The sequence below is a fragment of the Xiphias gladius genome, chromosome 11 (assembly GCF_016859285.1).
Source record: "Xiphias gladius isolate SHS-SW01 ecotype Sanya breed wild chromosome 11, ASM1685928v1, whole genome shotgun sequence".
Taxonomy (NCBI): domain Eukaryota; kingdom Metazoa; phylum Chordata; class Actinopteri; order Istiophoriformes; family Xiphiidae; genus Xiphias; species Xiphias gladius.
In genome coordinates this window covers 16,616,164-16,638,380 of record NC_053410.1, presented here as the reverse complement: position 1 = coordinate 16,638,380, position 22,217 = coordinate 16,616,164, and the positions used below count along the sequence as shown (strand labels likewise).

The 22,217-nt window shown below is 43.8% G+C and overlaps 2 protein-coding genes across 4 annotated transcripts in view; one reads left to right on the top strand and one right to left on the bottom strand.

The window, feature by feature from the left end:
• Window positions 1-18,466, top strand: part of slc35f3b (solute carrier family 35 member F3b) — a 47,719-nt gene extending 29,253 nt beyond the window's left edge. For 2 of the 3 annotated variants that reach the window (XM_040138609.1, XM_040138610.1), the window contains 6 exons: window positions 7,139-7,481; window positions 11,811-12,030; window positions 14,843-14,968; window positions 15,471-15,663; window positions 15,803-15,892; window positions 16,179-18,466. In XM_040138609.1, the coding sequence (XP_039994543.1) occupies window positions 7,139-7,481; window positions 11,811-12,030; window positions 14,843-14,968; window positions 15,471-15,663; window positions 15,803-15,892; window positions 16,179-16,420 (1,214 nt within the window). In that variant the 3' untranslated portion in view covers window positions 16,421-18,466. The remainder of the gene's footprint in view (window positions 1-7,138; window positions 7,482-11,810; window positions 12,031-14,842; window positions 14,969-15,470; window positions 15,664-15,802; window positions 15,893-16,178) is intronic. The other variant, XM_040138611.1, reaches the window with a different exon arrangement.
• A 492-nt stretch (window positions 18,467-18,958) lies between these two features.
• LOC120796701 (5-hydroxytryptamine receptor 1D) lies at window positions 18,959-21,938 on the bottom strand. The gene is made up of 3 exons (XM_040139739.1): window positions 21,767-21,938; window positions 20,653-20,813; window positions 18,959-20,521 (listed from the first exon to the last, which is right to left on the bottom strand). Exons 1-3 carry the CDS (start codon window positions 21,936-21,938, stop codon window positions 19,205-19,207), a joined length of 1,650 nt encoding a protein of 549 aa, XP_039995673.1. The 3' UTR covers window positions 18,959-19,204.
• Window positions 21,939-22,217: the final 279 nt, after the last annotated feature.

Below are 22,217 nucleotides of genomic sequence, written 5' to 3'. Positions count from 1 at the left end.
TGTCTTTGGGGAATGTCTGTGTTGTTCCTCTATCCTCAGAGGCAGGGGCAAGAAGTTCATAAAAGTCCCTTTAATCTCTGTAATTTCATTACACGCTTTGAAACAGAACAGGCGTCTTTAAAAAGTGATTCAGTGTTCATACTTCCCCCAGGAAGCTGGTTATATTTCACCAGCTGCTATTAGGGGCACACTGAGCCTTTCCCCAGGCCTCCACGAAACTGACCACAGATTATAACCACTGAATGATAGGAAACTGTAAACGTTCATACACAGAAGTAGAGCTTTAGGTCTCTTATTTAAAAGAGTATTGAATCTTCAGTGAAAAAGTTTCTCTAGTGAGGTGATAAATCTTGTTTTTTCAATTAACCAGATTCAAGGCTTTATATGGAAGACTTTCATTTTATCGTGGACAGTCCAGCAGTTTGCTTTATTCTGTCTGCTTCAAGATTTTAACATGTTTTCAGGAAAATGCGGGAAAGGCAAGTATTACACTGGCTTCGTTGTGTGGCTGTTGCTGTAAAGTTGGTTAATTTCGCCTGTCTGCCCTGCTTGTTGTGCTCAGTGCATAAGCGTCATCTTCATCTTAATAATCACACCAAAACCTGATTAACACAAAAATAACATGACATGTTTACAAGCACATTCAAAAAGGACAGAAATACACTCTCGCATCTCGTACTCGCTTCTTATTTGTATGTAAATGCACATTCAGGCTGTGTGTAAATAGTGACAGCCTCAATATGGAGATGAGGTTACATCCGCCAAAATGAAGGTCAAACATGGAGCACATGTATGTTCAATCTGTGTCAGTGCCTTTAAAAGATCACCAGAAGCAGTGATCACGTTAATTTGGGAGTTTTCCTTTCCAAGCTCCGTTAAAAGGTTACTTTCATCCTCTGAATGTAATTGGAGTTGACTTTGATGGTAGACAGAGGACCAAAAGTGAGGCTTCTTCTTCTTCTTCTTCTTCTTCTTCTTCTTCTTCTTCTTCTTCTTCTTCAGTCTAAATACATATTAAAAAGAAGTGAAACAGACCTTTCTCGCATGATAAGTGTGCAATGAACACACAATGACAGGGCTTTTATTTTATTAAGAGGCCTAGCTTTTGCTCGGGTTCACCAACTGCAGAATGTGTGTGCAGAGAAAGATCAGTTTACATTGTAATGAGTGGGATTTCATTGAATAGATGGATTGATGTTAAGCTCTAAATTGATTCATTGTATAAGTTCATTTGAGGTTTGCTGCTGTGACTTCTTCGCTGCATATCTCATTTGTATTTCATAAAGAAAAATGCCCTCTGTAACAGTGTAGTTGTGTTTCATCTTTGAGACAAATCCAATGCAAAAATGTGTAAAGAGGAAGCTCTAAGATACAATCCTAAATTGAGGGAGTTTATCCGAAAGCTTTCTTCAGGGTGCAGGATGGCTTCCTATCCTCTCACAATGTCTAAAACAGCCAGTAGACCAGATGCTACAGTTGTGTTGGGTTGTGTAGTAGGCTAATTATTAGAAAATGCTGAAATAACAAAATATTTCCCTCATGCCTACAGCAGTTGTAGTAGCTGGGACCAGTCCGGAAATAGTGTCAGCAAAAAGTGTGCAGTGCGCTTTGCTGCATTTCATCTGTGAGAACGACCGAGCTGGCACTCTACCTAGGTCTTGTTGGATAAACTTCCCGTTGCTTTCGATACCATTAAAAAACTAATCAGTCATCACTGTAAGGGTCGTTTTACAGCGGTGACGTAATGGGAAGGTTAAGATGTATCTGAAAATAGTGAAGTCATAAGTCTGGTTTATGAGTGTCTGATACATCCCCTACGTCAACAGTGGCCTTGAGGTGCAGGGTGGGAGAAGAAGCACTGTTTGGCCAGACACCCAGAGTGTACACCTGTGGTGGTTGCCTATCCATTACTTCAACAGGGACGCCGTTGCCAATCCTTTAAATATTGATTTGTCGCGGAAAGTGCTGGGACTCTCGCCAGTCTGTTACACTGCAGGTCAGACACGCTGTATTCACTGTTGTAAGGGACTGTAGGAGAGAGGGAGGGACGTTTCAAGACTGGGGAATATACTGTTGGGCAGTCTACCCGGTGCCATGTATGAGTAATTGCTATTGCTCAGCTGTAACACACAGCGCGCGCAGACACACACGGACCCTCTTTGCTCGCTTGCCTGCTGCGTTTTGTCGTGTCACTAACCGATGAGGCACCAAGGGGCCGCTGCGTTGACCTGTATCTTGAGCGTCTGGTGAACCAGCTGGGCAGGTCAGGGCAGTGACAAAACAACAAGTTTGCTTCTTGGTGAGGAAGTTGCTCCATTGTCCTTTGAGGCTGAAGGAGAAACTGGTCGGGAAATAAGGAGAGCGGGATCGGTAACAGCTGTCCGCCCTTGTCTGCCCTCCCGGGCCTTGGTCCCCTCGGCCCATGTGGTCCCACCTATCAGCTGGTTGATGCAGCAGGGTGTGTTTTCCGCCTGTCTCTCTGTGGTGTTATTGAGTGGGACAGGCTTGTCAGATGAACCTGCTCTGGTGTGTTGAGAGGCCTCTGACTGACAGCGCGGCCTGACCAAGCTGTCACCGTCAAGTATAACAGACTCCCAGTGTCTGTCAGACACAGAGACTACAAAGACAGCGACTGCTGTCTGTCTGTGTACTACCTGTCTGTCTGCCATGACAGTAGTGCCATATTTCGGTAATGTGACATTTGTAGTTTATAGTTCATAGCAGATTAATAGAAATTTTCCTATTTTTCAAACAAATACAGACTAACATCTTTTAAAGACTCCACCCTAGACATACATGTCAGAAATGACAAACCAAATAAGCCAACATGGGTTTGAAGGATTTATTTTTATTAAGGTATTGATTCAATGATTGATGCTGTGTGACAGTCAAAAACAAGATTTGCCATTTGTTCTCTTTTTTTTCATCTAGAATATTAGATCCAAAAGGTTAAGTTAAAGGGTCAGCTCAACCAAGTTACTGAAACCATATTTTCACTCCGATATACTTCAGTTTGGGTGTGTAGCCCAGGCCTACACACTGTAATGTTTGATTGTGAGCATGACAGAATGAGTAGGTTGCATAGGTCAATTCAAATTCATCACCAAGCAGAGACCCAGCCGACTGTAAGACAAGGAGAAGAGCTCAGAAGTTCTGAAGTGTGTATCAGTGATTGATCTGTTTACCTTCTTGGATCACTGAGGCAGAGCGCTGCAGTGCACTCTCACTCCCACGGAGGTGTTGCCACACAGACAAACAACTTGGTTACCTCAGTGTCTCCCACTTAGTTGAGATTCCAGTAAAAGCGCTCCCGACAGTTGTATGGCCGACCCTAGCAAACCAACACAACCCCGATACTATCACCCCCTGCTGCTGATCTTGGTTCTTGCTCGGAATCAGGGCAGCAGAGAGAGTGGCGAACGGTGTGGGCGGTGGCCGGCTCAGGGAGCTACGGCGAAACATAGCGGGGCTCTCTCGGCGTGTCATGGCCGGGCTCTGTGAAGTGTGAGAACAAGCAGTCAGGCAGGCCTCTGCTGGCACGTTTGGAATTTGCAGCTATCAGCAGGAGAGATCTGCACTGCAGAGTCTGCAGGAGGAGGAGGAGGAGAGCGGGAGTGGGGACAAGGCTGGTCGGGAAGCAGGGAAGCATGTGTTGAGACTGAAGAAAAACTGGACAACTGGCCAAGTAATGGCAGGATAAATCTCAGCACTAATCAGAGTGCGTTCACCCCTCTGGGAGTAGGACGTATCTTCAATAGCCAGCCCCCTGACGAGCTCAGTATACTGAAACATTAGGGGCAGACAAATGACCACATAAGATAACCGCTGATTTACTGGGCCTTTAGTGGTAAAAAAGACTGATTCATCTACAGGTTTTCCCGATGGTAGAGAGGTGTCACCCAAAACAAGTGGATTTTTCTCCTGAAATGTTAATTAAGGACAAGAGTGTGTTGGTCCAAGCATTACTAAAATATTTATCTTCTGTCAATAAGTGCTTTAAGTATCATAGCAGAACCTTCTTTTAACCCTTTATCTACTCTTGAGACCACCTTTACCTGTGCATATTAAATTCCATGGTGTTACTACGCCTTGATCCGGCAGAGTGGTTGGGATGAGCACATGTGGGGAGGCAACAAGGAGAAGCCATATACAGCTGTCAGAGCGGATCCAAAGCCGATATTACAAGGATGCCAAACACTTTCTTCCTGTCTCCAGTGATTTCACAGATGCCCGTTAGGTTCATTTAAGTACATTTGGACATAGAACGGGCTTAATGAATGGAGATATTTTCATCTAGTGTTAAATTAACTAAACCTAATCTAAATCTATTTTAGTATGCAAAAGGCTAAGATTAATTATGAAATATTATTTTTATTTTAAAAGTACACTAAACGAGACCAAAGATTGCGCTTCAGGCTATTCACTGTACAGTTGCTTTGGCACCACGGGGCTGACCTTGACAGCTGACATTTGATTACAAACTGATAAGGTGAAGAGCTTTAAGTTAATCATTCAGCAGTTACACAAGGAGACTCTTTCAGTCATGGTAATAGTGGCTTCAAATGTCATTAGTGGAGGAGCCTTTCTATCTCTCTCATCCACTCTCTACTGACCCAGCTCTCTCACACGGAGCACCCCTCCATATTGTTCATCACTGGCAGTCAAGGTTGGTACAGTATCATTAGTCAGGGTAAACGTAAAAAAGGGTGTCTTTAAATCGTCGAGTCAGTGCTTCAGTGGGAAACATGAATATAAATTTATGTCTCAGCATTTAATCACAGCAGCTCTAATAAATAATTCACACAAGTGTGTTTCATTTAATAAAGAGAGAATGTTTTCTATTCTAGCAATATGGTAGCAGCGTCATTGAAGAGTTAGGGCTGTGTGACAGGAATATCGCTGCTGTTGTCATGACACTTCACTTCACACGTGCAAGAGCTGGAAGTGCTTTGCTGGGCACCCAGTGGCTCTCCGAGGGGGTTGATTGGCTTGGCCCATTGCTGCATTTGGAAGATTAAACTGTGCTGCAGTACGGAGCAGCGGCCAGGGCCACGGGATGCGGGATGGCGGCCCATGAAGGACAAAAGCTGGGCAGCGCAAACGGGATGACCTTCAGAACGAGACAAAGAGACTTGGAGCTCAGAATAGAGAAACTTAATTCTCACACTAGTCCCCAAGACTTTGATAGACATCCACGTGTGATTGTCTCATTTTCTCTCTTCTTTGCTGATTCATCATTTCAGTGCAATAACAGACAATGATCTTGAATCATCTTTCATTGCTGCCAAATTTTCCCCAGGGCTGTCAGAGCTGGCAAGTGCTTTTGCACTAACAGGAAGCATTGTTCAGGATGCCCCAACAGTACAATAGACTCACATTTTAATTGCATCGCGTTTCCTTTTCTTTTCTTTCCTTTTTTTTTTTTTTTTTTTTACAAGCGAGAAAAAGAATACAAAATCTCTTGTGTATTCAGCAGGGGAGCCTGGGGAAGCATTAGAGGTGATAGTCAACAGGGGAAGGAATCTGCGATATGATGAGACCACCTGGCAAGGTCAGAAGCAGCTCTGCCGGGAAGAATGGGTAGCCTCTTTGGCCGTGATGGATGCCTTCTTTTACAGCTCTTTGGTAAAATATGCTTATATCAGACAATAGGTGTCCTTTTCATTACACAGATTACATTAACATAAAAACTGACAGTGTCATCAGTGCTAATGATGACAACTAGCAAATAATATGAGAGAGTTCAGTGTCTTGTTGATTGTGTACAATAATAATTTTCCCGGTGTAACTCCAGCTTAAGTTAGATTTATTCTTGTCTCACTGAGGCCTTTTGATGTGTGTTCTGTATTCCAGTCAGCAGTGTACAGTGCAGATGAATCGGCAAAAGGCTCCCTGCGGCACATCATTACCTCTGGAAACACCATTAGGGAGATCCCTCATTTTTAACTTGTTGGAAGGCAGAAAGCTACAAGACGCATGGTGCATATTATACAGCCATTATGAAACAGAACTGGTATAGACTTGTTGTCTTCTGTTGTTGTCTTCTCTCACTTCTCTGATTATAAACCTGTGGTGTTGCAGTTTTGTTCTCTGTGGTGAAATTGTAGCTACAAAGCCCGTTTGACTCAAAGACGGTCCAAAATGATTTATAAGGGCTTTGCTAGTGATAATTTGTTATGGTTATTCTTAACCAAGATATGCTAATGTATTGTTAATATACAGTGTCACTGAGAGATACAGTTAACCAGATAACCTGTCTGAATGAATATCTGCTGTACGACCAATGCCATGTGTTTTTGTGCTTTTTAACTTTTATACTTCACACACGATTATAAAGCTATAACTGAATTGTTTAGAAGAGACAATAGACGATGCAGCCATAGGTAAGTTCAATGACTCGAGGAAGCAAAATGACCTTGGTAAGTGAATCAGTTTTGAAGCACAGAGTGGGTGTGAGTGGGACTGCCACACTTCGCTTCAATTCACACATTATTGAAGACGTATGGAGGCTATCAGGTTTTGACATGAGCAATAGAAAGCTAAGTGTGGTTATATGTGCTTTTGTGCATCAGGGCAAACGCACACGCACACACACACACGCGTCATTGTAACTCATGAGGCGGAGAAGAGGTCTTGGATTGAATATCAGATCTGTCCTCTTTTGTCCTCTGTTTGGCCGCCGCCTGTCACACTCTATCACCATATTTTTAACTCAGATGTCTGATTGATTACCTTCAAATCAATTAAACTGCGAAAGCAGCTATTTTTATCTGGAAAAAGATGGTGAGACATGGGTGACCCGAGTTCACTTACACAGAAGAGAGACTTCTGTATAAGCTCTTAGTTCACTTTACTGCAAAAGATTTTCAAATAATGTATACATGTCCATGTATAAAGCTAATCCGTATTTTCTAAACAACATCAGAACTTTTTACAATACAATAAGCACAAAGATAAATAATATAGTTTTATTTTTTAGTTCAAAATGTGCTTGAATCAGAAATGTTTAAAGTGATAACTTATTTAAAAGTGAGCAACATTCCCTCAGTTAAAGCAATATTGGAAAAAAAAAAAATTTCTGTTCATAGAAGAAGTATCAGTATGTTTAGTTTAGTTGTTTGTATGTGTCCATCTATAGGAGAAGACCGCAGCAGGGAGAATGTGGTGGGCACCACAGATACACAGTCGGCTGGTGTTACGGCAGGAGCAGAGTCTGGCTCCAACAGACGGAGGCTCCACTGCTGCATCAGAGTAACAACTGTACAGGTGCAGAAGGCCCTGTGGGGAGTCGCCATGGTGATGTGCGTGTGCTCATCCTGGGCAGGCTCCACCCAGCTGGCCAAGCTGACCTTTAAGCAGTTTGACGCCCCCTTCACCCTCACCTGGTTCGCCACCACCTGGAACTGCCTCTTCTTTCCCCTCTATTACATTGGCCACCTGTGCAAGAGTCCAGAGAGGCAGACGCCCAGACAGAGATTCAGGTGAGAAGACGCTCACTGCATCAGGACAATGCAAGGGAGCCTTCTTTATACAGCACCGGTCGAAAAAGAAGTGAGAGAGTGCTTTACAGGAAGAAGGAAAAGGAAAGCGGGAGATAGAATAGACAGAGAGGACAGTATATAAAACAAGAAGAAATAAGTGTACGACCTAAGAAGGGGGCAAAAGAACACGACTGGGTCTTGATTTGGCTTCTTTAAGGCCTCGCAGGGAATCAGTGGAGAGAAGCTGATACTGGAGTAATGTGCAATGTCTGTCGTGTAATAAATATATTATTAATTATTAGTATTGATATAGTTTTTGTTAAAAAGCCTCTTTGTAGAGTGGACGAGTAGGAGTTACGATAAACAAGGTGAAAAAGGTTTACATGGATAACTTTTTCCAAATGTTCGAAGTCAGAGTTTGGTTTTCACAATTGTCCGGTTTCATATTGAGCTCAGGATATTAGTTGAGATCAAAAGCAAACAAATGCAATGGCACAGCTACATCCCAGTGCCCTGAACTATGTCGTGTTGTTGAAACGCACTGGCAATGCATCAACTTACCATTACTATGGGGAGGGTAACATGAATGTCAGAGCATAGGTGTCTACTACACCCGATCCACCCTTAAACACGATTTACACTATTTAAAATAAGCAGTCAATGATGTCGCTTTAATTTTGTGCTTTATTTCATTGGTAGAAGTGTGTTTGTCTGATGCTTCTTCGTATTGTTATGGCCAACAGGCCAAACACACACTTAATTATGTGAAGTCAAAATAAGGGAAAAATATCAACAGTAAAGTCAAGTCAGCTTTGGTCAAAGAACATTGTTTTCTAACACCCGCATTTGATACACAGACTTCAAAGACTGTATTGTACAATTTCACAACGTAAAAGAGAAAGTGGTTTTCCCAACAGCAGCAGACTCAGTAGACCAGAATGCAATGCAGTCGGTAGAAATTGTTTTGAGGGAAGTTGTTTTCTCAGCTCATAACAAATAGTCTCACTCTACTCCTTTATACAGATATACAGATGACCAACAGCTGCAATGCTCAGGCACATTCTGTGAAGGCTGTTGAAAAGCCTTGAGGGAAATATATGAATGCAGTGGTTGCATCCCCAGAAAGACAAGCCTGAGGGGTCATCAGACGAGAAACAGGACAGGAACCAGAAAAAATATATTTCTTCTACACAAATGCTGCCATTTTCTCTGGACAGTTATTGGACAATTAAATAAAAAATTAAAATAAATAAAAATAAAATAAAGAGAAAATTGGTCTTTGGTTGGTGTGGTAAAAACCAGTATGCAACTGGTAGCCAGGGGTCACAGATAGATGGGGACTTAGATAAGGAAAAGCAAAAAAATAGCCAGGGCAATAAATCCATTAAAATTACAGCTACTAAAAAGGATTCTGTTTAAAAACGAAGCAACATTAAACACCAAGGATACATGATATTTAGCAGAGCATTTTCCAATTAAAAGCTAAAGTTATATTTTACAACACATTTCTAAAATGGTGTGAAACATTCTTACTAAGACCACACCCCTTTTTGTCTGAGGAAACACACATCTCATTTTTTATCTGTTTTTCCAACTGCTTACAATTAGATCTGCAGAATTCTCACGGTTTAGGTGTTGACAGTCTCACTGAAGGAGCCAGGGTTGTTTACCTTCCGTGTTTGCCGGTTAGTTATGCACAGTTACTCCCTGATCATATTTGATATTCCAAAATAGCCCACCGCTTATTGAATTTGGAATATCAGGTTCCCATGCCGTCTTCAGTTAAGCTGCTGCTGCAAACAGAAAGAAAGTATTCCTGAGTGTGCTCTCGCAGTTGAAACAGTCCATTACTCACGATCTTTAGACAAAAGTCTTACCTCTGCAACATGCTAAGCTATTGTAGTACAAAGAGACGAGGAGGGCGGTGGGGGGGGGGGTGATCCGGGGGGATCAGCTCTACATTTCTGATGCACCTCTGTGATGCTGTGATGTCACGCTTCCTTTTTGAGGGCTTACTCAAGGATCTTGGGCTCCCACTGCTCGGCCGGAGCTGATGTGCTCCGAATATCAAACGCTTTGTTTCCCTTGTGTTTATTCGGATTGCACCCTGCTGGTGAATCTCAGACAACGCGAAGAACTGGAGACCAGGAGTTGACATTTGTAATAGCTGTCCTGTCTCTTTATATAAACACGGTGGCCGAAGTGGAGGAAGATACCTGACACTAGTAATAGCTGGCTTCTCTCCTCTCAGATACAAGTGGAGAGAAATGCTCTTCATTACACTCGTGCTCATTTCCTGCTGCACTGAGTGGAGATTTACCTGAGAGATTGTAGATTGAAGAAACAGAAATATAAATTACCTGCATGTTCTGCTTGTTGATGTTTTGACGTCAGTGTAAGGAGTCTGTGCTTCTCTTTACTGTAGTGTGAGAAGGTCTGACTGTTCTTGGTTATTGCTTATAATGAAACCTTGAATAAATATGAAAACGCAGTTATCAGGGTGAAAGTGAGGGTGGTTTTCTTAGCTCCTGAAAGATTTGTATGTTACAGTTTTTCAGCAGCGATTTATTTTTGGAAAAATTTTTTTATTTAAATTTCATTCTTGTCCTTCGAAACAGCAGTTTGTCAAAATTAATAATAATAATAATAATAATAATAATAATAGTAATAATAATCACATAAGGTCTACTTAATAGCTTTTTTCCTTAGCTTTTAATTGCATCTTACGATCATGGACACAGTTGAGTAGTTTAACTGGGCAAACTCCATCCGTCAAGGAAGACAACAAGATATGTTTAAAAACTCAGGAAAAAGATGATAAGATAATAATAATAATAATAAATATATATTGAGTTAGGATTTTTTTTTTCAAACCTTCATGAGTATTATAGATCATCATAAGGAATACAATAGCTAGATTGCAATTGCTGGATGCATTAAAATCTGCTTCCATAACTCCTTCCTCAGTAAAGTTGTAGATGTTTTTTAAAATCAATGCAGATCCCAGATCTCACAAGCGCAGCAGTAAAACAAAAGCAAACCACTCGACTGTTATTGGTTGGGATTTGAAGGTGGCGTACCCAGTGTCTGTAATGAATTGGCGATCGACTTTAATGTGATTGTCAGTGAATTACTGTGAGAAGTGTGATTTTAGCGCAGACTCAGCTCTGTGGAGATGATTCATAACAATGCTGCTCTTCAGTATCCAGCATGACACTCATGCAAATGTGCGACCTGCTAAACCCTCACTTATTGCTGCTTCATCACTTTCACAGCCTCAGATGCTTTCAGGGCAAACTGTTTAACTCAAGAGCACTGTTAACAGCAGCAGTCAAAATGCCAAATGCCAGATGCCATGTAAAAAATTCGATAATGTTAAATTTGGACTCAGGGGAAGGGAGAGTAATGTAGTTTAGGAGTACAATAAATATTTCTTGGTGTCACAGCAGTGGGACACAATCTCTCTTACACTGCACAGTGTGACACCCTGACTGTCAGGCCCGTGGCTTTAGACTGTCAGCTTTTATTTTAAGGGGATTTTCATCCATTTCAAATGTTTTGCCAACCTACAGCCTCTTGTGTGCAGTTAAAAACTTTTCTGGACAGGGATCAAATCCAGACCCAAGCCAGAATGTGATGAAGATATCCACTGAAAATCACCCATAGTATATGATTAAGCATCCTACTTGGCCAGGAACACAGCCCTTGAAGTCACTTCTTCAACATAACAAAATGTCACCTAGATATTGCCCTGATTTTTACTCACACTAGACTGAAATAAGCGAGGACAGATCACAGGAGAAGGAAAGAAATTGTTGCGTTTCGTTAACAGAGATGGCTGAATTTTAGCCCAGATACACAACTTCAATGGGCGGCACAGTGGTTAGCACTTTCGCCACACAGCGACACGGTTCTGGGTTCGAACCCCTGGTTCAGTAAGGTTATGCAGTCCAGGGTGTGCTTCGCCACTCACCCCACGTCAGCTGGGATCGGCTCCAGGCCCCCCGCAACCCTCAAAAGGATGAGCGGTGTAGCTAATGGATGGATAAATAACTTCAGCTGATTGTCATCGTAAATATTTTAAATTTTTTCTCCAGTTGAGTCAAGTTGGTCCCACATGCACCGGAATGCAATGTTCATTTAGACGTAACTGTCATCACAGATTAGAGTCTTCAGTCTCTCTGGTAGCGTTTGTTCAGACGGAGCTGTTTATATTCATAAATACTGATGAAAGTCCCAGACCATAATAATATTTATCAACTCTTAATTAGTTATACCACATTTTTCAATATGTTAACTCTGCACGCTCTGCATTATGTTTTTACACAGGGAGTGCTGCAGGTTTTTCGGGGACGACGGGCTGACCCCCAAGGTGTTTTTCACCAAGGTAGCTCCCTTTGGCCTGCTGTGGATCCTCACCAACTACCTGTACCTGCAGGCCCTCAGGAAGATCAACACAACAGACGTGTCAGCGCTCTTCTGTTGTAACAAGGCCTTCGTCTTCCTGCTCTCTTGGATTGTACTCAGAGACCGCTTCATGGGGGTCAGGGTGGGTATACCCGCATTGCGCGTCTACAGTTTCCGAGAGAAAATGTTGTTGCTGCATCTTCAGATAAGAATCTGAGTCGAGCACAGGGACACGAAAAGCAAAGCGGGTAGTAAAACAATGACCTTCAGCTTGAACCTTCTAAGCTACACACCTGTAGCAACTTTCACCTGTAATAAACAAGATAATACAAACAAAACAAACAGCCGTTTAAAGAAAGTAATTGAAGAATGAAATGATATTAACTTTAACTTTTTGGATGTTTGATAACCCCCTTTATCTTGAATACCACAGTCTCGGATGGACTAAATTCAGTTAAGATTAGAGCTTGGCCAGTGCTCGACCTTTGAGGCTGATTCCAACATCTGTATTTAAGATTTTAGAAAATGATGAAAGTGCCGATTCACGAGTAGTTACACGAGTTGTGATTTTTCCATCCCAGATTGATTCAGCTAGAGAGGGAAAAAGTATCTTGCTTTGCACAAGGACCAAGCCAAAATTAGAGAAAGGTCAGAGAAATGTATAATTTTTTGTAGCAGAAGTATGTTTTCTTCTCCTTCCTGTCTTGTAACTCATCTCCTGATCCCTCAGGTTTATTTTGTGACATATTTTGTGAGCACCGTGTCTCTCTTTGCTTTGGTGGCGAGAAATGTTTGTCACCGGTTTCTCCGGACGAGGAGAGAGAAGCAGTAGAGTAAGGGGTTTAGCTTTGGGACTTGAGGTACTGTATCTCCTGCTCTCCTCCCACCGCACACCTCACATATGCTTTCATATCTGCAGCCGTCCTGCACTCTGCAGAATGCATTTCGCCCTTTTTCCTTTCACACACTCACAGCCACCCCATCTCTCCCGCGTGCATGCCCCTACTCCCCAACCCCATTATCTGCGATGAAAAGCCTCAGTAAGAGAAAAAAATACTGTAATAATCCTGCTTCTGTCTCTCTTACACCCTCACTCTCTCTCTCTTGCTTGGTGGTGGGGATTGCAGTGTTTGGAGGTCTGCAGCAATGCAGGGGGATCTTGGACGAGTTTGTCATGAAAGTTAAGGGAGAGAGAGATGGGGGAAACTAAATCATTAGCAGGGATGAGGGTTGTTTCGGTGATATTGTGAACATAAAGGAATGGCTCTGTCTGATTGGTTCAGTTTGCTGGCAACAGCAGCAGCAGAACGGAGCGCATAGGTTAGAAGGTTATAAAACAAACTGAGCTGCCATTTTGGTCCATGTGTGACCTGTTTGGATTTATCAGTTGTAAAGGGAGTTAGAAGCTTAATCCACATGCACATACACACTGTAATCACCTAAGCTGCTCAGTGTGCAGGTGTCATCATGCTTTCCCCCTCTGCCCCTCAAAAACCTGAAGCATTTAGCAAACAGCGCCCCTGTAGCAAACATGAAAGGTGTTGGCTGTGACTGACAGGCATCCAGCAGTGCAGAAAGAGCCACGTTGCCAAAGGTGCCCATGGGCTTTGGCCAGGCAAAAACACACGGCTCATTTATCTTCCGGACACCTGCTTAATGCAGAGCTGAACCCCTCAGCTGGACTGCGCCTTGTCCCCAGCGCTGTTCTTCAACCCAGTCACTCTCCCTTGCATACTTATGACCACATAAGACAAGCGCCTCTCTCTCGGTGGTGGGGATTGCAGTGTTTGGAGGTCTGCAGCAGGATCTTTGTCATGAAAGTTAAGGGAGAGAGAGATGGGGGAAACTAAATCATTAGCAGGGATGAGGGTTGTTTCGGTGATATTGTGAACATAACGGAATGGCTCTGTCTGATTGGTTCAGTTTGCTGGCAACAGCAGCAGCAGAACGGAGCGCATAGGTTAGAAGGTTATAAAACAAACTGAGCTGCCATTTTGGTCCATGTGTGACCTGTTTGGATTTATCAGTTGTAAAGAACACTGTAATCACCTAAGCTGCTCAGTGTGCAGGTGTCATCATGCTTTCCCCCTCTGCCCCTCACCGTGTGCCGAAATATTTCGAAAACCTGAAGCATTAGCACAATCCGGGTCGCTGACCCTGTAAGCAAACAGCGTTACACTAGAAATGAAAGGTGTTGGCTGTGACTGACAGGCATCCAGCAGTGCAGAAAGAGCCACGTTGCCCAAAAACACACGGCTCATTTATCTTCCGGACACCTGCTTAATGCAGAGCTGAACCCCTCAGCTGGACTGCGCCTTGTCCCCAGCGCTGTTCTTCAACCCAGTCACTCTCCCTTGCATACTTATGACCACATAAGACAAGCGCTGTAAATGCAGCAACACAGACAGTAATTGAAAGACTTTCTTATTTGTACTTTGAGGGTGATTGAGAGCAGTTGGAGACAGATGTTTTGATGCCGTTGGGAAGCTGTGATAATCGCAGAGGCCGGGAGCGGGTGTGAGAAGCGGGGGTCGCTGGATACAGGGGGGTATTTGGTTTGTAAACATGATGGCAGTGCAGCGGAAATCAATGTCAGACAACCAAGCCATCACCGTAGAAGCTGCCTGTCCTGCGTTGGAAGCACTTGCACAGTGAATCCGAGAACAGATTTTCATTTAGGTGCTCGTGTTTGCCTGCACGTGAGAAAATGTAAATACCAAATGAGCAGTCTGCAGACTATAAAATAAAACCCGCGTATTAATTATACCATTGCAAGCCTTGTCCTGGGAAGCTGGTGATATCTGCAGGGAATGACAAAGTGGAGGCCATGTGTGCCTGCTCTGTCCCCAAACAGCAGTAACAGCTCGGGCATATTTATCACCACACTGTGAGCAGCATGTTGTCCATCCGTCATTCACTGATGTTCCTCCCCCCCTCTCTCTCTCTCCATACAGATAGTAGCTGCTATCTTGGCCATAGCAGGCATCGTAATGATGACCTATGCCGATGGATTCCACAGCCACTCAGTCATCGGCATTACATTGGTCGTGGCCTCTGCTTCGATGTCAGCGCTCTACAAGGTATTTCTTTGCATTCGATCAATTGTAAAGCACATTGTAACTAAGCTTGTGCACTTCCATAAACCACACTTGTATTGACACTTTCATTTGCAGTGGAACTAAAAATGTAAAAATGGCTAAACATGTATGAATAGTCCTGTCTTACATAAGAAATCCTGGACTAGCTCCCTTCTACTTATGTAACCAGGTGGCAGAAGACAGGAGGAGATTATAAAATGAAAGACTCAGCTGACAGAAGCATGTGATATGTGTGTGTTTTCTTTGCTGGCCGCAGGCTGTGATGTCCCGATCAAGGAGGTTATGGGACAGATAGCTATATTTTGACGGGGCTCTGGTCTCCTCTGCCCTGCTGTCTGTCCTGCCTAATGTGATAAACAGACAGCAGCGGCCCTGTGCCAGAGACATGGCGAGCACTTGGCAGGTGCCCCCTCTGCAATAACCCTCTGCTCCTCAGGGGGGCAGATTTGTTGCATTCATCACGCTCGTCCTGCTTCATCCTCAGGTGCTCTTCAAAATGGTCCTGGGCAGTGCCAAATTTGGAGAGGCTGCACTCTTCCTGAGCATCGTTGGAAGCGCCAACTTCGTTTTCATCAGCTTTGTGCCGGTCATCCTGTATTTTACACAAGTGGAGTACATTGGCTCGCCTGAAGACATCCCCTGGGCCTACCTCTGTGGGGTTGCAGGCCTGCTTTTTGGTATGGAAAGATGCCATATGAAGCAATACAGTGCATACTGTGATGGTTATGTGGCCCATGAATACCCTTTTGCAAGTTTTGTGGTTTGACACCGTCAATGTGTAGCTTGCTGCTGCTCTGATTCTGCTTCCTCTTGCAGCTTTCAACGTCCTGGTGAACTTTGGCATTGCGATAACATACCCAACATTAATCTCACTTGGCATCGTCCTAAGTGTTCCTGTAAATGCCCGTAAGTTTCTTGGCTTTCCTCTCTGACCTATGTTTTTGGATCCAGTCACCGTTGAATCCATACAAACGTTGTCGTCTACTATCTATAGATATAAATTTTAATTTCAAATTCGGTCCCTTGTTAGTGTATGATTTGTCATTTGATGTCAGACGGTCTTATAATCTTTGATGATTTACATACGGCTTTGTATATTGATCGTTTACATGACTCCTAGAAATTCTTGTTTATTACAATATTTGCAGATTTCTTCCTCTGCTCATACTAATGCATCCTCATAATTTTACAGTGGTGGACCTCTATACATGTGAGATTAATTTCAACACAGTGCGCCTCATTGCTGTGTTCATCATTTGCCTGGGCTTCCTCATGCTGCTCTTACCGGAGGACTGGGACCAGTGTATCATCCAGCTCAGCACCAAGCTGCGCAAACGCGACGAGCCGGCCGAGGGCAGTGGAGAGGCTGGCGCCACCACGGGGCTCAACTGGAGGGGGAGAGCCAGGACCTCCATGTCAACATTTGCACATTGACTCCATGACATATTACCATGCAAACACACACAGGGAGGTAGACACATTAACACCTCTTAGTGCCGAAGTCGGGACTTGTTTGACCTCCCCCTTGCCCTGCGCTCTCCTTCACACAGCTCCCTGGGTGAAAAAAGAAAAGTATGTTGGACTGCCCTCTGATCGATAACATTTCAGCCCAGAGCGGTGATGCAGGAGGCATTGCTTGTGTATCACTCATTTGGTGTCCATTCCACTCAAGTTATCCGAGTTGGTGCATTGACTCAGATCAACTCTAATCCTTTTTACCCCCAAAAAACAGAAGATCAGCTCTAACTGATTGAGTCATGTATTCATTTTGCTGTACCTCTTAATCATTCCATTGGTTCACTACATCCTTGCACTTGGGAAGACTCGCCAACTTGCCTGATGTTTTTCAGTTCTGAGAGGAGAGACGGACATTTTTCGAGGAAGGCCACGCACCTCGTGGACTTGCTGGCTTCAACATATACACATTTACACACATTTAAGATCCAAAGAAGAATGCCTAAAAATGCTGAATGCCTGAATACAAACGGGAGCCCCACACTGGCATCCCTCAGGTGTAAACTTATTACAAATACCTGCCTTTTGTGCACTGTATATAGCTGTATTTCACACCTTGGATGTCCTATAGCTGTGGACCCGATGGGCTCATCTGTTGTGAAGGGACCTGTCTGGACATCTGAGCATCAAACTGAGCTGAAGAAGCTTTCACAACGCCTCGCTCTGTTCATCCTGAGAGAAGAGGTCAGGTCCTTTTTTTACCACACTGATTGGCCACCTGTGGTTCTGTGCTTTCCCGGGGTTAGACTCCCGCTAACTCATCGCTGACACCCATTGCTCAGGCCCACAGTTTAGTCACGAGAGCTCTACACCCAGTATCTCTACTGCATAATTTTTCAGTGCATGAGATAGTTGAAATTTGTTTGTCAAAAAAGTGCTGTCAGTCCATCCATAAAGCATTTTGCCTCACATTTTCTGTTGCTGAGACACAGGCAAAAAAACTATTAACATTTTATTATACAGGCAATGCAGGTAATAAATATATTTACATGTGGTGTCATTCATATAATATTAAACTTTCACGATTAATGCTTCAGGTATCCCGGTCTTTGGATGGACGAAAAGCACTAACAGCTTATTATAAGACACGGAAACTTGGAACTACCCCTTTAATAACTTTGAACATCAAACATAGCTATCACTGAGCCTCCGTTTGAATTCCTGTCATATTTAACCTTATAGACTCATGCACAGAAACTAATTTGCGACTATTCTCAGTTAAATTGTTTTGTTTCTGGAGAAAATAACAAACAGGCTATGAAAACGGTTTCACTGTGGCTTGAGGAGAGGTGTGTGGACACAGGAGAATGGCTCGCATTTGTCCAGCTCTGCTCGTTGTCAGAGCTGTGTCTGTCTTCATTTCTCACATTTCATGAGGCAAGTCAACAACCGAGATGAACCTGGGAGCAACTGAGGCACACGCCTTGTAGAGCAACTGGTGGAAACTCTGCCTTGTTGTGAATGTATGAACATCACTCGACCACACATGCCCGTACGTGCTATCTGTTTTTTACAGTGCCACCACAGACTGCTGCAGAGAGACTCTTTATTACTATCCTTCTTGTACTCGTCTGACAGAGTTGCATTTTCTTTTCTTTTTTTGAACAAACTCTTGAGGCATCGTACCAGACTTTTTATATTTTTGCGTTTGGTTGCTGACTAACCTTGAGAAACAGTGAGCTACACCTACAGGACAAGCATGCACATACTGTATGAGCAGATACAGTTGAGAAGTCCACTTCACTGCCTTTTCTTTGTTTTGCAATAGAGTACATTAGCACTGTTTCCCATTGTCATTCTCTATGACAATAAATAATGATATTGTATTCCTCTGGAATTATTGCTAGACATAAATGTAAACCTTTGTAAGGAATGAAGATTTTTACACTGATGCAACATATGATTATCACATTTGAGGAAGAAATATTTAGAACGTGAATAAATCATGGGTTTATTAGATCTACTGTTGGCTGTCTTCAAGTGTAATCACATGTACTATATAAAAGATTTCTTTTCAATACATTCCCTTGTCCAGGTTTGTCATCTCCTCAGTGTTGAATTACTCATCTCTGCAAATGGCCACCAGCAATTTGACAAGTTTAATGTAGTGATCTCAGCTAAGCTGAAACGATTAGCTGATTAACTGATCCATGTAAAATTAATGTGCAGATGTTTGAATAGTCTTTTAAATCGTTTTAGTCAAATTTCAAGCAGCAATTCCAAAATTTGATGATCGCAGCTTGTCAAATCTGAGGATTTCCTTTTTTTCTTTGTCTTATGTGATAGTAAACTGAATATTTTGGGGTTCAGACAAAACAAGACATCTGAATATGCCATGTTCAGCTCTGGGAAATTTTTCAATATTTTCTCAAATTTTATAAATAAAATGATTAATTGATTAATCTGGAAAAATAATCAGCATATTTATCAAGTATGGAAATAATCATTTCAATTAGTTAATTAATCATTTAAGCAATTTTTCTTAAGCAAAAATACCAAAACATATCACTGATTCCTGCTTCTCAAATATGAGCATTTGCTGGTTTCAAATTCAGGTAAATATCTTTGGATTTTGGACTGATGGTCTGACAAAACATATATAACAATAGATTAATCGATAATAAAAAGAACTGTGAGTTGCAGCCCTAGTCTGATGCAGGTTTGGCGGGTAATTTTCCTGCAACAGCATCTGCGGGAGTAGGATTAACAAACATCATGCTCTACCCTGACTGTAATCTGGCCATAGAAGAAAGTGGCCTGGCGCTCCTTCGTCAGAGCAGAGAAAGGTAGTCTGCTGCCCTCCTGTGGCCGAGAGGGAACCTGCAGGCAGTCAGCCCCCCTGTCACCCCCAGCGTCTGGCCACACAGAGGACGGGGAGGCGTTTTCAGGGTGACACACTCTGCATAGACGATCCTCGGGATGACGTTTGAAGTCAGTGCTAACAGCAAAAATGGAGGGAGAATACTTGGAGTCCTCACAGGTCGAACTCTCCGAGCTGGAAGGTGGGCCAGGATGGGTGGTGTTCAGAGTGCAGGGGTCGCTGATCTTGCCGTCGTCTCCCTCAGCCCTGACTTCCCCTGCCCTGCCCACCACACTCCCCATGCGTGCTCTTAATTTCTGCCTCAGTCCCTGAAGCGCACCCTGGAAACGCTTGCTGAGCAGAGCGTACAGTAGAGGATTGATGTCAGAATTCAGCAACACTAGCCAGTAGGAAAAGGTAACAGCAAAGGGTGGGACAAGGCTGGACTGGCCTGAAATTGCAGTTTCTGTGGCCTGAACCAGGGCCACACCTATGTAAGGTGTCCAACAGAAGAAGAAGGCTGAGATGACCAGGAAGAGACGCACCACTCCGTGGTGGCTCTGGTGCTGCTGGGAGGGCTGAAGGGGGGGCTGGGAGGTACTCTGAGCCAGGAAAGGGAACAAACGTCTAAATGAAGGGTTACTCTGCTCCGTAGCCGAATTGGGGAGAGCAGGGCTGGTATTGTTTCCTTCTTCTCCACTGAGCTCAGACACAAACTGTCCACTTATGTGATAGATCAGTCTAGAGGTGCTGTGGAGTCTCCCACAGTGCTGGTGAGGCGAATCACCAGGAGCAAAGGCAGAGCTTGGATTCCTGCTTCGCTGGACAGAGTCCTCCAATGTATGAATCCTCCTGGCGTGGCTTCGCGCCACCTTGACGATGTTCACGTAGCAGAAGAGGATGACCACGGCAGGTATGAGGTAGGAGAGGGCGGCCATGAAAGCCGTGTAGCTGGGACTGCTGGCCCAGTTGACTGCGCAGCTGTACATGGGAACCACATAGCTGACGGAGCTCCAGCCCAGCAGGGGAGGGCAACTGGTGACCAGAGCCTGCAGCCAGATCCACAGGACCACAGCACAGGTCCTCCACAGTGTGCAGCGGGAGCTGTAGCGCAGGCAGTCCATGATGGAGTGGTAGCGGTCAAGAGCAATGGCCGCTAGTGTCAGTACAGAAGCTGTGCAATACACAGAGGAGGTGTAACCCACGTACAAGCAGAGGTCCTATCAGGCACGGGGAGAGAGAGAGAATAGGTGTTATAACATAAGAGGTCAGCTTCAGGTCATGTCAGACACTGAGGGTGTGATGTTACGTGACTGTAAAGCATTTTGCAGCACTGGACAGAGGGACCTACAGTGCAATCCACCCATCCACGGTTCATGATGGACAGAGCAACAAAAGGCATGACTCCGACGCCCACCAGGAGGTCACTGATGGCCAGGTTCATGATCAGCACTGACGTCACAGAGTGGAAAGTCTTGGTTGCAGCCACAATAACAATGACAAGAATATTACCTGCACATAAATACAAAAACAAAACAAAAAAAACAACAACAAAAAAAACAACAACAACAAAAAAGTTAAAAAAAAAACAAACCCAAAACCAAAAAAAAAAAAAAAAAAAAACCCACGCACACAAATACAAACACACACAATGACACAGAGGTCAGACAGGTTGGATTCGAGACCATATTTTCAATCTGTAACACAGCAATAGAGACCAATGTCCACTCAGTAGTAAACCTGTGATTCAATAAGTGAATTTGGAAAATTGTGAACGGTACTTGTATTTGTGTACTGTATTTCATCTAAATTGTTCTGAATGGCAAGGAAACAAGCATAAAAAAAATTCTACTTCGAGAGGCTGATATTATACTACACGGCCACTGCAGAAGGCTGAGAATGCATCTGACTAAACGTACAGGGTCTGTTCATCCGAGATGCAATGCAGCTATTTGGATGTATTGGTTCAGGTAATCGAAATATTTGGTATTTTCTGCCACCACCGAGAGACAACAGAGATGAGAGGAATCTCGCCGGTCCTGCTCAAAGCACTGGAAAAGATGACATTTTAAAAATTCCGCAGCTGTCCTCCCAGAAACCGTGTCCCCATTTGCCGATGATCAGAGTCTTGGGGCTGGGATTTTCACAACCCGCCAACCTTAGTGGACCATCGCTGATTTATAGAGTATGAGTAAATTATGATTGGCCAAGGTCGTCCAAAAATGCATAAAGGTTTCGTGCCGGATTCCAGGAAAATGGATCTGAGATGACGCAAAAGGCGAAGGATTTTTCCGTCTGTGTAACCACGAAGATTGATCAAGATGTTAATCATTAATATCATTGAGGTGCCGGGACAAGGGGAAGGAACAAACGAGACACTGTGTTTAATATAAAAGAGTAAGACTTCGGAAAAGTTTGGCTAACGCTTTAGAAAATAAATAGAGTGTCAACAGGTAATTCTGTACCTGTCACAGCGCCCAGACACATCAGCACCATGAGGATCTCCAGGACCAGCCGCGTCCGCCCGGACACCACGGGTCCTGCTCCCCCCGCCCAGCTCGCGTTGGACGCCGCCGCTGCCGCGGCTGCCTGCTGTGGCGACCCGGGACCCGACCGGGAGCCATCCAGGTCCTCCATGTCCCACTCCAGCCTCCTATCCCCCCATGGCGAGCTGCGCACGGGCGTGACTTGACGGAAAAAGAAGTTAGCGCGATCGAACGTGCTACATCTGCTCCCTACCTGGTCTCCAGGTGAACCGGCTCCTTCACTCTTGACCGGGGGGGGGGGGGCAGGATGCATGAACACCTACTGTACTGTATTTTAACCCTGTCTTTGCTTCCTCTGTTGATGCAATCGGGCAACCGGTAAATAGAAACACATGTACATAGAACAGATACTATCAGTTTTATTTGTTCA

What these genes read in the sequence shown, in the direction of transcription:
- LOC120796701 (XM_040139739.1), bottom strand. Translation starts at nt 21,938, where the DNA reads ATGGAGGACCTGGATGGCTCCCGGTCGGGTCCCGGGTCGCCACAGCAG. An exon ending in GTGTCTGGGCGCTGTGACAG is followed by an intron (nt 20,814 to 21,766) that starts GTACAGAATTAC and finishes ATTTATGTGCAG; the next exon opens with GTAATATTCTTGTCATTGTT. An exon ending in GTGGATGGGTGGATTGCACT is followed by an intron (nt 20,522 to 20,652) that starts GTAGGTCCCTCT and finishes CGTGCCTGATAG; the next exon opens with GACCTCTGCTTGTACGTGGG.